Source organism: Balaenoptera ricei, chromosome 2 (genome assembly GCF_028023285.1).
Source record: "Balaenoptera ricei isolate mBalRic1 chromosome 2, mBalRic1.hap2, whole genome shotgun sequence".
Lineage (NCBI taxonomy): Eukaryota > Metazoa > Chordata > Mammalia > Artiodactyla > Balaenopteridae > Balaenoptera > Balaenoptera ricei.
Window position 1 is genome coordinate 73,102,607 of NC_082640.1, and position 18,077 is coordinate 73,120,683.

General features: G+C 39.0%; 1 protein-coding gene across 5 annotated transcripts in view; it reads right to left on the bottom strand.

Annotated features, from left to right (window-relative positions):
- The window catches only part of APH1B (aph-1 homolog B, gamma-secretase subunit), a 110,484-nt gene that overhangs the window by 89,478 nt on the left and 2,929 nt on the right, over positions 1 to 18,077 (bottom strand). For all 5 annotated transcript variants that reach the window (XM_059913088.1, XM_059913087.1, XM_059913089.1 and 2 more), the window contains 2 exons: positions 14,174 to 14,244; positions 12,916 to 13,038 (listed from right to left, as the gene is read on the bottom strand). In XM_059913088.1, the coding sequence (XP_059769071.1) occupies positions 12,916 to 13,038; positions 14,174 to 14,244 (194 nt within the window). The remainder of the gene's footprint in view (positions 1 to 12,915; positions 13,039 to 14,173; positions 14,245 to 18,077) is intronic.

The window sequence follows — 18,077 nt, forward strand, 5'->3', positions numbered from 1 at the left end:
TCTCCACACCCTCTCCAGCATTTATTGTTTGTAGGTTTTTTGATGATGGCCATTCTGACTGGTGTGAGGTGATACCTCATTGTAGTTTTGATTTGCATTTCTCTAATGATTAGTGATGTTGAGCATCCTTTCATGTGTTTGTTGGCAATCTGTATATCTTCTTTCAAGAAACGTCTGTTTAGGTCTTCTGCCCATTTTTTATCCAAGATTCTTAAGCAACTGAAACTGAACTTGATCGGCACACACAGGTTTCTCTATGGAATACTGTGTGTGTGCATGCGTGTGCGTGTGTGTCCTGCATCCTGGACAACATTCCTTACTTAAAATGAGCAAGTTTCAGAATTCCCTGGCAGTCCAGTAGTTAGGACTCCGCACTCTCACTGCTGAGGGCCCAGCTTCGATCCCTGGTCGGGGAACTAAAATCCCACAAGCCACAAGGTGTGGCCAAAAAAAAAAGAGAAAGATCAAGTTCCACATATTCTGAAAGTTTCAACATGAAAAAAGGCACACAGATTTCCCTTTTCCACCATTAACACCCACCAACCTGGCAAAAAGTCAAGTCTGACCATTCTCTTTCACACTGCTGGTAGGCAAACTATCTAGCATTACCTAGCAAAGTTGAAAATGTGCATTCTCTATCGCACTCCAGCAATTCCACAGCTAGACCTATACAATTCTCCCTTAGTATTCATAGAGGATTGGGTCCAGGACCCCCCCATGGATACCAAAACCTGCAGATGTTCAAGTCCCTTATATAAAATGGCATAATATTTGCATATAACCTATGCACAGCACATCCTCCACCGTATACCTTAAATCATCTCTAGATTACTTATAATATCTAATATAATGTAAATGTTAGGAAAATAGTTGAAAACATAGTATAAATTCTATGTAAATAGTTGCTGGAGCCAGGCAAGTACAAGTTTTGCTTTGGGGAATTTTCTCTTCCTGAATTATTTTTGATCCATGGTAGGCTGAATCTGTGAATGCAAAACCCACAGATATGGAGGGCTGGCTGACTGTATGGACTCTGAAGCAGTTAGTTTTTGAATCAATAGATCACTAGCACTTGAGCACTTGTTAGAAATGCAAATTCTTGGGACCCACCTCAGACCTCCTGAATCTGACACAGTACACCCAGCAATCTATGTTTAAATAGCCCTCCAGGTGATTCTAATGCATGGTCAAGTTTGAGAACCACTGCTGTAGAGAAACTTTAGTATATTTGTACAAGGAGATATATACAAGAATATTAATAGCAGCACTGTTTGTAATGACCAAAAATGTTCATCATTACCAGAATGGATAAACTGTGGTGTATTCACACAATGGAATACTTATATGTTCTATAATATAAATGGTCTTAAGAATATAATGTTGAGTGAGGGAAAAGCATATTGTGGGAAAATGACCATTATTTCAGTTATACAAAGTCAAAAGCAAACTATTAAAAAGACATAACTGTTGAGGCTGGAGGAAAGCAAGTTGTTACATCTAGTGATAGTGTTTCAGCAAATGATGGTAAATACTTTAAAGTAGAGGAGGAATTTTAAAAAAGAAAAAACTTCGGGACAATGGTAGACGAAACTAAAATGATGCATTTTAATTCCATCGATGATCCCTCAGAGGTCAGTTTCCCTGAAGACAGATGCCTGTTTATGTGATGGTGTAGAGCTGAGACGACTGAAAACACCCAGGAGTTAATTTTATGTCACAAAAGACCAGAGTAGAAATTGTGATCTATAGACACAGATGTTCACACTCTAAGGTTTTTCTAAAGCCTACACGTCAATTACATGTCAAGAGAAAGAAATGACATCATTAATGAGTCATCTGTTCGTGAGCTATGTGAAAGAAAGATCAAAATGGAGTCAGTATTGCTAAGAGAATTCTCCACATGGAGCCGGGTGGCCATTAAGGAAGTGTAACTTAGGCATGGCTCAGCCGAGATGGAATCTGACATTTTGACCTGATGAAGTCATCCAGGACACCTGCCAGAAACTCAAGACACTTATTGAACCTTCACCCTAAAATAACTCATGACAGTCTATCCACTTATTGGACCCCTACTCTAAAACAACTTGTGATTCCTTAAGGACAAATATTTCCGACTTAAGTCAATCACAATTCTCACCAGGCAACTTTTAACAACCTCATCGTCTTTTGTCTTTATAAGCCCGAGTCTATTTCTTCCTTGGAACACTCTTTCAAGATTACACGAATCTGTCTCCTGACTTGTAATTCTTTTTTTTAAAATTAATTAATTAATTATAATTGGCTGCATTGGGTCTTCATTGCTGTGCGTGGGTTTTCTCTAGTTGCAGTGAGTGGGGGCTACTCTTCCTCGTGGTATGCGGGCTTCTCATTGCAGTGGTTTCTCTTGCTGTGAAGCACAGGCTCTAGGCACGGGCTTCAGTAGTTGTGGCTCACGGGCTCTAGAGCTCAGCCTCAGTAGTTGTGGTGCACGGGTTTAGTTGCTCTGTGGCATGTGGAATCTTCCCAGACCAGGGCTCGAACCCATGTGCCCTGCATTGGCAGGCAGATTCTTAACCACTGAGCCACCAGGGAAGTCCCTGACTTGCAATTCTTAAGACCCCAAATAAACTCTTTTCTTATTTGCAGCCTCCTGCATTATCTTTTGTTTGACAGCTATATTTGCCCTTTCTTCTATGCATTACCACATATACTGAAGCCAGCCAATTATCCTCCTGTGATCAAGTCCTAGAGTTCAGCTACTTGGAAAATGCTCTTAACTTACGGACTTTTCAGTTCATTCTCATCCAAAAGAGCATTACTCTGTTTCAGACAAACATTCTCAAGATATCATTAGCCCTCAACTTTCTTTCAAATTCTAGGTAGGATATTTCTGTTTGCAAGGCTCTTTCCTGCTAAAAATTATCTCTGATGGATTGACCCTGTCTCCAAAGTAAAGTCCAAGCATCTCAGGTTAGCATCGAAGGCCCTCTACAACCTAGACCCAAACTACTATCCTTTACTAATCTTCAAACATATCCTACATGGAAGAAAACCAGAACTCTTACTTATACTCTGTCTATGCCTCTAAGTTTTCACTTTTTGTTTTTTAACTGATTACCCCTTTTGCCTGAATGCTCTACCCCTCACCACCAGCCTACCCATTTCACTCCATCCAAATCTTACTTTTATTTAACACCTAGCTCAGTGCCATCTCCTTGGTAAGCTCATCCTGATACCTACTCTTTTTTTTTAAACACTCCACACACATTTACTGAGCACCTAGAGAGTCTGGCCTGAAGATGATGCCTATGGGCTCTGGAGTCACACACTCCTGAGCTGGAATCCTAGCTCCACGGTGTGGCTTTGGGCAAGCTCTTCCAACCCCTCTGAGCTTCTGTTTCCTTTATTTCTAAAATGCAAATAATGCCTCTGGGTTGCTGCGCAGGGAAGAACAGTGCTTTGCCAACCACAGTTTTTCAATAAATGACAACTACTATGTGCTACGGTCTCCAGATTCAAAGATGAACATAAGCCAGGACCTTTAATTTAGTGAGTTTGTACTAACAGGCGGGAAAGTAAAGCAAAGCAGCAAGCAATTACCACATTCATCCAAGCTTCCTGGGCACTTGACTATGTTTTAAAATGCACTCTTGTTCACTCTTGTAGATTATTTCTTCCTCTGACATTGTATTACTCGCACATTTACTTTCTTCCTCCCCTCTTTTATTAATCCATACAAAGATTTATTAGCACCCACTATGGGCCAGGCAATAGGGCTATCACGGTGATGAACAAAATACAGTCCCGTGGAACTTCCTTTTCAGAAAAGAAGCGCATCGTTTCAGTTTACTGTTTTATTAACACAATATCTAAAAAGGATCTCTCAGACATTTACTAAAACATTGTATATTCCTACTTGACTGCTTATTTATTCAGCTAGCACTACTTTCTGGCTAGCTTCTATAGTCATAAGCCTTTACTATTACAATGTGCTATTTAGATTACTGGGATTTATTGTTTGTTTCCTCTGCAACTGGTTAGAGGTCCAACAGAAACTGAGCCCTGGATATCTAAATTATTCTGTCACATACATGTAGCTAGAGCTACACACATACTATTTTGATACTTCTCTCTAATAAATGGAATTAACTGCAGCTAGAAATGAAGATTTGTTAATAGTATCTCTAGGGTACTATCTTTTAATTACTAAACCTTTCTCATGTCATGTTCCTAAATATATAAAATTCTAAAAGTCCTTCAGTGAGTCTAACCCTAAAATATGCTTTGTTCTTTTTTTTTTTTTTTTGGCCACGCTGTGCGGCATGCTGGATCTCAGTTTCCCAACGAGGGATCGAACCCACGTGCCCTGCAGTGGAAGCGCGGAGTGCTAACCACTGGACCACCAGGGAATTCCCATTGCTTTGTTCTAATATTCTTAAAAGTAGAAAAAACAAAAACACTTTTCTAAGTTAACCATGAGAATATCAAAATTATATCCTTTTATAATCCAGATTAATAAAAAGAGCTCCCATAATTTTAATGTTTTAGAACATTAATCAGAAAGCTGAAGAGTTCTAACAAGTATTTTACATCTGTTTGTGAAATTGTATTTCAATACTTTGCTAATGCACTTCCTTTTCTAATAATCTTTTACACATTCTCTTGGTAGAGAATGTTTCAATCTAACCTACTTCTAAGCAAAATGTTTCAGTGTTATCTTTAAGATGCTACATTTACTATTTGGTTCTTTAATCCTTCCTGAACATAGCCCAAACACTCTAGCACACGGATTCATAAATATCTTCATTTTCACGCTTGTCCCTCTCTCCCTCATTCTTGATATCTACTTTTCTGTCCTTGCAAAGGCAACGGCCTAATATAGCTATAGATCCTAATACAGCTATAGCTCCTAATACTGGATCCAGCCAGCATGGAAACTGCTATCATCCGGCTTCCCCTGACAACTTCAGAGCATCTCTATAACCAGGCCAGAGAGCTCCAAGGCCTGCTGCTGGATGGTGGCAACAACAGACAGAGGAGGACTTCCCAAAGCCAAGGCTCAGCCTCAGCTGCCCAGAGATAGGATGTGATTACCAAAGGGCTTCTGGATGCTTTTTCCGAGGAAGAGAAGGGTCTGGGACTTCAAGGTTCTGTGAAGTGACAGACTCTCCTCCATCCCTCTTGGCTGCAGAAACTCACCAGATCCTGGAGAGATCTCCAATGACCTAGCCCAAGTCAGGACCCAGAACTAAACCAGTGTTTTTGAAAATGCCTTTCCTGCAATAAGGATTTAACTTTACATTTTTGCTTTAAAAAATGTAACAGAATTCTGTGACCTAGTTTATTGTAATGTAGATGTACATATATTACTAAACAAGTAACATTCTCCCAGATAAAAATAAGACATTTTGAAAACCATCTCATATGACACAGCCATAAGAAAGGCGTAGTACTGTCCCTTAATACCAACCAGATCAAAAAGAAAATGTCCTGAAAGCAATCTGAATATAAACAAATATAATGATACAAAATATCATTTCAGATTTATGAAAATGCTCCTGAAGGATGTTCATGAGCTGAACAGACTGCCAAGGAAACGATGTTACATTTACAGTCCCCCTAGCAGATGGTAAAGAATGATGAAATTCCCTCCCCCAATTAGCCCATCAGTGTGGAGAGTCAGTGTTGGGAAGCCCCTTAGAAGTTGCTGATCTAGTCCCCTGTGCAATGAAAAAGCAGATCCCACAGGGTCCACTTCAAATACTTCCAGTTTAGGAGCTTATTTCATCAAAACAGTCACTGTGGGAAAGTTCCCTCTAAAAGCGAAACCAAATCTGGCCTTTCAACTCGGTGATTCTCAAGTGGGGGGATTTTGCCCCCAGAGGTCACTTGTCAATGTCTGTAGACATTTTTGGTTGCCACACTGGGGGTGGGCTGCTTCTGGCATCTGGTGGACAGAAGCCAGGGACGCTGCTGAACACCCTACAGTACACAAGACAACGCCCCCCCGAAAAAAGAACCCCAAAAGTCAATAGTAACGAGGTTGAGAAACCCTGCTCCAGCTCCTGCTTATTAAGCCTAGGAAGGCCCTTTGAAGAAGCAAAAGTCAACTCTTTTTTTCCATATGTGGCACATTAAAAAATACTTGAAACTCTCTCTATAGGTCAATTATTATCACAAAAATGCTGCATAACAAACCAAGCCAAACTCACTGGCCAGAGCTGCCATTGGGAGCATGGGGTCTAAGGCAGTGCTCACAGGAACCTAGGGTGTAATTCCTTAATTCAGTGAGTGTGGGCTCTCAGGATTCTATTACTTTGTATTAATGCTTCACAGACTTCATGAAATTAACTAGGACCTTCTCATGTCTGTCTCTGCCCTGGAGTAGTTTCAGCACCATCAGGTTTACCTTTTCTTTAAATGTTTGCTCCAAAGCATCTCTCAAACATCCATTCCTGATTCCATATATAAAGCAAAAGCTAGCGCATAAGAACTTGGATGGAGATTTAAATGGAAGTGGGAGGTAAGATTTGCAGTTGGATTAGATGTGAGTAACGAGAAAAACAGAAGAATCAGGAATTACTCCAAGGTTTTGGGCCTGAGCAACAGGAAGGATGGAAGTGCTTCAACTGAGATGAGGGAGACCGCAGAGATACCCCGCTTTAAAGATGCCATCCGTGCCTTCTGTCCTCCAGAAATGCTGGTAAATCAGCAGTACTGCAAATCACTGTTCCACTGAATATAAGGAGAAAGTCTCCTGAGAGATGGAAAAGCAGCCTACCATCTGAAACAAGGCAATTCATTCTCAAGATGGAAATATCCACGTAGATCTTTGTAAATGAAAATATTCAAGTAAATGTTTGGTGAAGTATTTTAGAATGAAAAAGATGAGAAAATCTAACAGATCTATCCCTTAAAACAGGGGTCCCCAACCCCCGGGCCACGGACCGGTACTGGTCCACGGCCTGTTAGAAATCCGGCCGCACGGCAGGAGGTGAGTGGCGGGCGAGCGAGCCAAGCTTCATCTGCCGCTCCCCATCGCTCCCCATCGCTCGCATTCCCGCCTGAACCATCCCCCCACCCCCGGCTCCGGGAAAAAACTGTCTTCCATGAAACCGGTCCCTGGTGCCAAAAAAGGTTGGGGACCACTGCCTTAAAATAAACCTCAAGCTTGATTAATCCCTTCATAGAACCATGAAGATTTCCAAACTTCTATGCATGTAAGAAAAGTGGTTTGGGGAAATTTAGTTAAAACCTGTTCCAGGAATAGTGTTGGAAAACCTCAGAGCACACCAATGAAACCTGTTACAATGTGAATGATTCCTCCAGAAACTGTGCACAGCAGCAGCACTGACGTGAACATTGTGATTCTCTTTAGCAGAGCTGAGGGGAGGTAGAAGAGTGACCTGGTACAAGCGGTCCCAGTAGTGACGAGCGTCCTTGGTGAGAAGTGCGCGTGGAGCAGCTCAGTAAATGCCAGGACTCCAGCACATCCTCCCAGCGCAGCCATGGAGCTGCAGAGGATCAAGCTGAGGTTGCTGAGCAAGGCTAGGCTCATCAATAAAGCTGAAGACAGGATTTTTTTTTTCTCCTTTCAAATTATAAATATTGGGTATAGTGGGTAAACATATATTCCTATGGGGCTAAATGAAGGAAGATACTATGTTGAATGGTATTCAAAAAATATTACCTTTTCCCAATGCAAATCATCTTTACAGGGTACTATCCTGCTCATCACACTACGAAAAAAATCTCTGTAAGATTCATTGAAGAAAAAGAAACTAAACACACACACACACAAAAGAAACCACCAAAAATTAAAGGCAGCAGTGGATGAAGAAAATAAGGACCAATTCACATGTGAAGATGACACAAGGCCTGAAGAGAGAGAGAAGCACAAGGCATTAGGCTGCCTGAACTGCAAAGGGGTCAGCATGGGCTCTCCACCCAGCCATGTGGGCAAAGAGATGTGTCACAGAAGGTGACCTAGAACACATGTGGAAGAGCCACAGCCTGTGTCATTCTTTCAGTCACTCTGCGAAGCAATTCACTGAGCTGCCTGTTTGCACTCTGCCTAAAGATGGCTACCTGGGCTCTGCATACTTGATAATGTATCATAGGCTACTAGAGCCTATAACAGGCCAAGGTTTGGGGAAAAGACATTCCGAAAGTATAATTTTCCATTCTCAGTTATTTGAGAAGCTTGAAGGAAAGACTATTACACTACTGATGTAATGAAAACATATAATGAAAATATATATTTGGTGACAAAACCAATGACACGTTACAGTATATGGAGCATCCTTGTGTCATAAGCGGTGACAGTTGTGATAATTTATTATAAGAAATTAAGATTCTAACAAATTCAGAAAAGGATAAGAATTGCAGATTAAGCTCTATTGCAGATCATTTTCTCTGTATCATTAACAATGCTACAGTTTCTCTACCTCTCTGGAATTGGTAGCTATTTGAGACAGTCTTGCATGAAAAGTGCTTTCACTTAAAAGTTTAAACATTTAACAAACTGCCACATTGTATTATAGAAATTATATCAATACTTAAAATACTACAGGAAAAAAGTGAATGAATGAAAAAAACTCACTGGGTTACAACAACAAGGATTTATTCTCATGCTCACTGGTCTAGAGGTTGACTGTGCTTTGGCTGATTAAGTGAGGCTGGGGTCAGCTGGACAGCTCTGCTGCAGCCTGCTGGTACAGCTGGGTTTGCCTTGTCATTTCAGGTTGGGCCCAGGTCTGCTCTATACTTGTTCATTCTGTGGTCCAGGCTAAGGGGGCATTAACTATGGGGGCATGTTCTCTGGCACATGATCAGAGCCCAAGAGGGCAGAAACAACCATGCAAGTGCTTTTTATGTCTCTGACTTACATCCACTTACATCCAATTAGTGACTTACGTTCACTATTTGGCCAATTCGTGTCACAGGGCTGAGCTCAAAGTCAGGGGTAGGCAAGTACGTTCTAGTCACCATGAGGTCAATGCAAGGGTGTGGATGTATATTTCTATTACAGCAGAATGACAAATTTGGACACAAATGAAATCTCCCACATTCCCCTTACTTTTATTTTTCTTCAAGCTCAATATTCCTCTTCCCTTCAATAATACAACTTCTAGATCTTTCACCATACTAACGATGTTCTTCTATACCAACTTTAGTTCTTCAGTATTCCTATTAAATCACAATGCTCAGAATTGAACACGATACTCTACATGTGATCTGACCCATACTGATTTCTCCTAGTAAAAGGTTTAGCGGCTGAAAAGTTGAAAACCTTACCTAGATAAGAGCACTGCTAAGAAAATAAAATACTGGGTTAGCCAAAAAGTTCGTTCAGTTTCAAGTAAAAATAAAAGACACATTTTTCATTTTCACCAAGAACTTCATTGGACAATGTATTCGTTAACCGAGTGAACTTTTTGGCCAACCCAATACAAATGAAATGGTTTGGGGAAGTTTTAAAAATAAAATATCAGCTATCCTTACTGAGTACTAAAGACATTTTTCTTCTAAAGCATAAGGGAGGCAATTCAGAGTGATAAATCCAGATACCACATAAATTAGAGAAATTATCCTTTCTCTAAATTCTATTCTTCATTTCGAGAACCAAATTCTCTACCCTTGGGCTATTTTACAGTTTATAGAGCACTTAAATATATACTCTCTAATTTCATTTCATTCTCTACGACCTTGAGCTAGGTATTATTTTTGCCTCTGCTGAAAGATGAGGAAATTGAGGGGTTAGATGGAAGTCCAGTATTTCCTGTGCCCCGTGAACAATGTCTTTCTAACCTCCAGGACTACAAGGAAGACTGCTTCCCTCCACCTGGAACATTCTTTCCTGACAACCACCTTGCTTTGCCTGCCACCTACCATTCATCCTTTAAATCTCTACTCAGATAGCCCTTCCTCCATAAGCATTGTCTTTCATTTTTTTTCAATAAATATTTATGAGTTCATCTAGAAACAAAGAACTCCACAAGGTGCTGGGGATACTGCAGTGAACAAGACAGACAGTCCTTGCACTTATATGGCTGAGCATCCAGCTGGGGAGAAAGACATAAACAAATAACTACACAGTTGATCAATTAATTACAAATGCGGTAAGTACTACAAAGGAGAAGTACAATACCACCCGAGCGGGTTACAGCTTTTTCGCGCACTCATGGCTCTTCCTCATCATGGTATCTATCACACTTTGCTGTAATCAGCTGTTTGTCTTTATTCCCTGCTATGAGTGGAACATGTAAACATTAACTGGGCTGTTAAATAAAACTACTTAATTATTTGTGGAATGAGTGATTAAATGATCAAATGGACTTGCCCAAAATACTAAATTAATGAGCCAGGGTAAGACTTGAACTTACAATTCCAATTCCTATACCTTGCCTCTATACAGAATAACCAAGATACGGTAATGATTCTAATAAAGTTAATGTTAGCCTACTATACAACTACAACCAAAAATAATTAACTTATAATACATTTAATTTGTAAACTATGCTGACTTGTCACATGAAAACCTATGTACATACAGGTATCATATAGTGTACATCTTGTACTAACATAGACATACTAATTATACCCCATATTCCTGATTATTACTTAGGCATTTATAATGGAGTATGTTAAACTATTTCACTGAAAAATTAAAAAGGAGCTCATGCCTAAATACATGGAAACAGCAGCAGTTACAAATAATATATGCAATAAACACAAATACATGCAAATTTGGGGTTATTATTTTTAAACGCAATAAGTAGTTTCTTAAATGTTTAATTCAAAGGTTATGCTCCAAAGAATGATGTTATAACAAATAAACTCTAGCACATGATAAAAGTTAACAGCTATTCTTGACTCTATAGGTACACATCCACAGCATGGTCAGCCTGCCGTCCTAACTTAGCTAAAGATATTACAACACTTTATTCTCTTTGAATTTACAGAAATCACAAATACAATCCCCAAATTGCTAGCACATGTTTTACTTTCTTCCAAAAGAATCATTTTAAGCCAATCTTATGAAAACAGCCTAGTTCACAAAAGGGAATTAGCGCAATCTAGTGAGAGAATCTGGTAGAAAAATAAGTTCCATTAGGAGACTGCTATTTGAGAACCAAAAAAGAAAAATGTGTATGTAGCAGTTTAATAGACTGATTTAAGAAAATATAGAAAACTGCAGCAGTAACACCCCCTCCTGATTATGTTTTATTAACATATATTGGACGCTAACAGATTTTAGCATTAATATTACAGTTGTTCTAAAAATCTAATACTCATTATTATGTTCATTTTTTAAGACTGTCAGAAATATTCTAATTATGGAATGTTTAAAAGGAAGATAATTTGCTATGTTGGGGGCGCAACTAAATAAGTAGGACCCATTCCACTGACATACTTTCCTGTCCTCTAACTTGTAGCCGGACGTGAAGGGCCCTGAATAACTTGTAGGCCTTGAAAAGCCCTTATACATTTTTGTGCAGGGACGAGTCATTTGGGGGGCTGTATACAGGATGGATTCCCATGGAAAATGTGTTGAGGAAAGACTAACCGGGTGGGAGTTAATGGTAGTAATCTAGACAGGAGATACCAAGGTCTGAACTGAAATGATGAACAAGGGTCCACTGGGTTTGGGGATCACTATAACGTGCAGCATGTCTCTCAATTTTTTACTGCAGCAATTTGTTTGTTTAATTTGGTCATACCTCCTTATATCTTTTCTATTATTATGTTAAACTGCATTGAAACGCTTAATCACTTTTTTGGTCTTATTCCCTCTACAAGATGATAAGCTCCTTGAAGACAGAAATTACTTTAGTACAGATGATAAATTAATAATGATTTAATTAAAAGAATCTGTGCATAGGGTCACTTATTTCAACGATACAACTTGTGAAGACAAAAAAATACAGTGGGGTTTTTAAAAACTATTTTTTAAAAGATTCTTCTTGTGTAATTTAGGAGAGATCTTATATTAATTATGTATATTACCAGCTCTCAAATGTGTGACCACTGCATCATGGGGACAATTTTCATCTGGTGGATGAAAAGCGGTTTGAAATGGGTTGGTCCTTTTACCTGCATCTTTGGATAAAGGTCAACTCATCTATTATTTTTTTCCTCTCAATTTCTTTTTTTAAAAGAATATAGTACAATTTATTTTTAAATGTTCAAAAGCAAGAAAACTAAACTTTTTTTTTTTTTTCAGATACACACATGAAGGTAAAACTTTCAGGTTTTACCTTCAAAGTAAAACATCGATACATGTTAAAAACCTAACTTTCAGACCTGGCTAACCCAGGGACTTAATAACACAAAATCAGGGCAACAGTTACCTGTCGGGGAGGAGTGAGGAGGAACAAGGGACTCTAAGTTCCTGCTGGTGTCCCAGTTCTTAAGGAACAGGGAAGATGGAATGTTACAGTTAAACTTAAATATATATATGTTTAAATATACGTTTTTAGATATATGACATTACCTCACATTAAATAAGAACTATTTTCTCTCCTCTCAATTTCAAGATTAAATTATACTTCCCATTCCAAAAAGCGGCCAAGATGACAAATGAATTAAAATTAGGGCTACAGTGAAGATAAATATAAACTAATAAAAACAAAAACAAAAAAAGCATATAGCCTATAAAAGTTCACTTACAATATATCAGCTATACAGCAACACTGTTAGTATAGTAACAGAGAAATAAATTTTATGCAAGCTTAGTTCCACTCTAAAATTCTACAATACTCTAACTGTAATTTGTATTTTCCTAGGTCCTTTCCATCACAGTGTCTAACAGTATCTTGCCTTTAGAAGGTATAACATAAATTTCTATTCACTTCATTTCCTAAGCCAGGGAACTCCACTAAGGATGATCATTTAGATCATAAATCTGAACATTCACAGCTACCAGACACATACCTGAATTCAGGAAGAACTGGGGAGGGTCTCCATGAATGCCCACCGTGCCCGGTCCCAAGGAGTCAGACAGGGTATTTACAAAGGAAAATACTCCACTCATGATTCCAAAGCCCAAGCCAGAAACTAAAGAGGAAGGAAAACACTGTTAAACCTTACTCATGCTGTGATTTCTCTTCAAATCAAATTCCCAAGGACTAAGGAACACTATTTTGTTGAAGGAAAAAGGGTGCACATGCTGTTGGAGGAGCAGTGGAAAGCTGGCTCAGAAAAGGCAAGCGCTTGGCTAAATGATGAACCGAGAGAGAAGTGGGGAGAAAAGAGGAAAGGAAATGGTCAGTGAAATGTAGCAGAGAAATGAAAAGGGAGAGAAAGAGATCCAGAAAGGCTCCGAAAGGATAGGCGAGACAGAAGGATACGATACTGAAGCTCTGACTTTAATTCATGACAACAGAATCTGCAGAATTAAGTTTGATGGAACTGAGCTTGAGGGGTGACTGTATTGTAAAGAGGGATCCCTGGGTCAAGCTGGGTGACTCAATTTAGGGACCCGGATCCAACCTTTAAACCATAATTCTGAGAGAAAAATACAAAGAGGTATTAACTGTATTAATATGAAGAGTCCTCTCAGTACAGACAAAGTCATGGAAACAACCCAGAGAAGGTAACAATAACATCACTTAGAAATTGTTAACTAGAGTGTATACGTGTTAAAAAACGTAACTGTCAAATCTGGTTAATATTTAATGGACACACAGATAATGGTCACCTGCAATCACTTTCCTTTACATAAGGGCCCTGGAAAGCTAGAAAAATAAACAATGTACACCAATAGGCCAATGCGGTAGTAAAATACTACTTGAAACCTACAAAGATTTAAAAGATAAAAATGGGGCTTCCCTGGTGGCGCAGTGGTTGAGGGTCTGCCTGCCAATGCAGGGGACACAGGTTCGAGCCCTGGTCTGGGAGGATCCCACATGCCGCGGAGCAACTGGGCCCGTGGACCACAATTGCTGAGCCTGAGCGTCTGGAGCCTGTACTCCACAACAAGAGAGGCCGCGATAGTGAGGGGCCCGCGCATCGCGATGAGGAGTGGCCCCCACTTGCCACAACTAGAGAAAGCCCTCGCACAGAAACGAAGACCCAACACAGCCATAAATAAATAAAAATAAATAAATTTAAAAAAAAAAAAAAAGATAAAAATGGCTTTTATGTCAAGTCTGATCTTTTATCTTTAGGACGCCATGCAGTTCTAACTTACCATAAGCCAGCAATCGCATAGAGGGTGCTTTCTCACCTGGGTTTATACTCTTCAAACCCTCACTGGATTTTCTAAAATAAAACCACACAGATAATTTTTTTTAAGTAGTATATCAGAAAAATACATACGATATTTTGAAATCCAGATACTTAATGAGGTTTTTGATCACATCATACTCTAAATCTAAAATCCATTTAAACGAACACAGCAAGTTTTCAATTAACTAAAGTCAACCAAAATTTCCAACCAACTTTTGCCTTTTGTCTGACATTCACAAAGAGGAGGAAAAATAAGAAGAATATAAGTAAATAAGCCATCAGGGATTGAGTTTAATAATACAAAAAAAAGTAATACTTATGACTAAGCTTAGGAAGTATTTAATTCAATATCTTATGGCATCTACCACTCTGAATTTTTCCTCCTCCCAAAGTACTGTATCTTCTATTCCACTTCTTTGGTACTTTGTTGTATTTCCGCCTGGGTTAGACTTATTCTGTCACTCTCCCTTCTACCCTCCACTCCGTAGAACGTAAGTGGTACTCACTCTTCAAAGTCTAGTTCATGCAACAATTGCTCAAAGAAGCCATCTTTACCAATGATTGATAATTATTCATCCCATCTCTCCTTACTCTTAAATCCTACAACACTGACAGTGTGAACTCTCATATGGATACCTAATCAAATGGTCTTCTGATTCGAAAACATTATTTGTTTCATAACGCCAGTCAGGCCTCAGGGGAGAAGTAATCAGGGGAGAATAAAATGCTACCCTCAGAAAAGAAGATAAATGAATACCTGAATGAAACATTAGACTACTGCTCAATAAGAAATGATCTTCAGAGTGATCATATCCATGCTTCTGTCATGGACAATTTGCAAACTGACCATGAGCCCCTGCACCCCATACAAATGTGTGAGGACTGCGGCAGGTCGGCTCCACTCTTGTCACTATTGCTACCCCTTGTTGGCTAGAAAGTCTGCAACAACAATCCTGACGCAAAGGATATTTAAATTATATTTAAAGTATACTTATTAAAGCAATAAAGGAACCAAACATTTTACAACGATTTTTCAACAAGTGCTGAAACAAAAAGGAGTTCAGTTAACTGTAAGAGTAGAAAATTAACTAGAACATGGAAATTATATTCTGGGTATTGTGTTAATTAAATTTTAAGGTATGTATATTCACTACAGTGAGCCTATCTCATGACATAAATATATTGACTACATTAAGGCAACACAGAATTCAACCAAAATTGTAATAAGCATAAAGAAGAAGGTCTTTGGGACTTCCCTGGTGGTCCAGTGGTTAAGACTCCACGCTTCCAATGCAGGGGGCACAGATTCAATCCCTGGTCGGGGAACTAAGATCCCAGATGTGGCCAAAAAAAAAAAAAAGGCCTTTTTCTTTTCTAGACTCAAAAGAAACAATTTGCCATTTCAGTGCTCTCCATTTGGAAGCATCATTTGGTAGCAGGGACATGAGCCAAAATTTAGTGACTGTCATCTTCTTTCTCTGGAGCAGTAACCACCTGAAATGTGCAATTTTCCTAAATAAACTTACCTGTCACAGGAATGTTGTTAAAGGCTACTAAATGCTTAGAGACCTATACAATAGCAATAACTTCCATCAACAAACAGATATAATGGTATAATAGAATCAATAAATTTTGGAGGATTTCTGTTTTATGTAAATTGCTCAGCAATGAATAAAAGATTTTTGCTATTTAGTAAAACAAAGTACTGCTATCACAAATATATTAAAGATATAAATTTAAAAGTTTAGTAAACGTCCTTGTTCAATGAGGAAGGAAAGGTCTAGGGCCAACATCAGGAAGTGAAAAAGTACAAAACACCATCAGTTTCCATGTTCCTGACGGATACATCACACAACTGATGATGTAAGTGACGGTGATTTTAATTTGACCATTTTACTGAAGTGGAAAATTCTTTGTTTGCGTTTATTATTGTTTCCAAGAACAAAAAAGAAAAAGCTCGATTTTTTAAATATAAACTTTGAAAAACAAATGATAAATCATACCAGCTTTCTTGTTTCTTCTGATTCACTTTATACGTGTGTGTAAGAGAGGGAAAGTACCAAGGAATATGCATATAAATACACCATTTTAGAAAATTTTTTAAATAGACTTATGCCTTTTAAGACATTATAGCAATGATTATCTTATTATTTTGTCTATAAATGATTTTCTCAAATTACCAAATATTTATGGTATCAGCATTATAAGACAATTGAACTAAATTACAAAAGCTTCAATCCAAGCCAAAAAATTCTAAGGTATGTTTTAGGCAATGTGCAGGACCATAACTTGGGTTTTTCTTTTTCCTTCTGATTAAGGTAGAAAGGGCTATCACATGTGGCCACATGTCAATTTCTCACAGTGCAACTCTTTGCTAGGCTGAAAGTGTCAATTCATTCATTCAAGATGAAGTACTGGTCCTAAGACCTAAGCCATGAAATAAATTTATATTGGACTACAATGATAAATACTTTGATTCAATTCCATATATGTAAAAAAAAAAACTGGTGCAAGCTCTCCACATTTTAATCTTGGCACCAAATTCAGATAGAGAAAATTTGATTGAGGCAGTACTTTAAACTTAAAAGTTCAAAACTTACTTTGGCAGTGGAGATAGTTAGAATACTGATTAAACTGAAGTTCCTATATTTGAATGTAGTAAAGCCTAAGAGAGCAACTTAAATGCATCTATATAAATGTTAGTCATGAATAAAGTATCATAATAATTCTCAAACTTGTTTTAACACGTAACTACATAACATCCAACATTTCTAAAATGTGCTAGGAAAATACTGTACCATATTCCAAAGGTTTGTAGCAGATGCCTTTTGTAAAGGCAAACAAAGGCACCTGTTAATACAGGTTTGTCCTATTATTTGTTTGCAAATCTCCAAAGGTCCTTTCAGAGGAGCAAACACGGTTTCCCCAGAAGGCCAAAGAGGCTTCTGTGAATTTCCTGGCATGAGAGCCTGCAGACTGACAGCCATAATTCCTTCTGCATGTGGCCCTCATTAAAAATGGCAACTCTGGGACTTCCCTGGTGGTCCAGTGGTTAAGACTCCAAGAGGCGCAGGTTCGATTCCTGGTCGGGGAACTAAGATCCCACACGCGTCCCGGCGCAGCCAAAAAAAAAAGGCAACCCATGGGGAATTCCCAGGTGGTCCAGTGGTTAGGACTTTGTGCTTTCACTGCCGAAGGCACGGGTTCAATCCCTGGTGGAGGAACTAAGATCTCACAAGCCACACAGCCACGGCCAAAAAAAAAAAAAAAAAAAAAAAAAAGGCAACCCATGTTCAGCTTGTAGTCCTTTGGAACCTTAGGTTAGTGCCAATAAAGGGTTGCTTTTCAGGTGGAAACCGTGAAGAAACACAATAGTGAAGAACAGCAGATACCCATTTAGCCACTCCAGGTAAGTGAGATTTTAGAACCTCAAGTCCTAAGGGGTTATTAAAGCCATGTCCTGATCTATGAAAATCTACTGAAATTAGTAAATGCAAAACCAACATGAGCCAGTGATGTTGGAGACAGGAAAATCCAGTGCAACCTGAGGCTGAGTTAAGAGAACAGTGCCCTGTCAAGGGTGGGAAGGACCCTGCTCTCTGCACTGCTTCGACCACAGCAGGGTACTGTGCTGGGTTCCGGGCACAGGTAAATCCCAGGCACTGACAAAAAGGGGTGTGTCCACTGACATAAAAGAACAGAGATGGGAAAAGGTTTGGAAGCCACATCCATGTCTCCTGAGGGCCAGCTGAAGAAATGAGGAATGTTTAGCCTTGAAAGAGACAAGATGATAACCATGTGACAAGAGACTGCATTTGCCTGTGTAAGGTAGAGGTCAGAAAGAAGGAGATTTTTATTACCTTAAT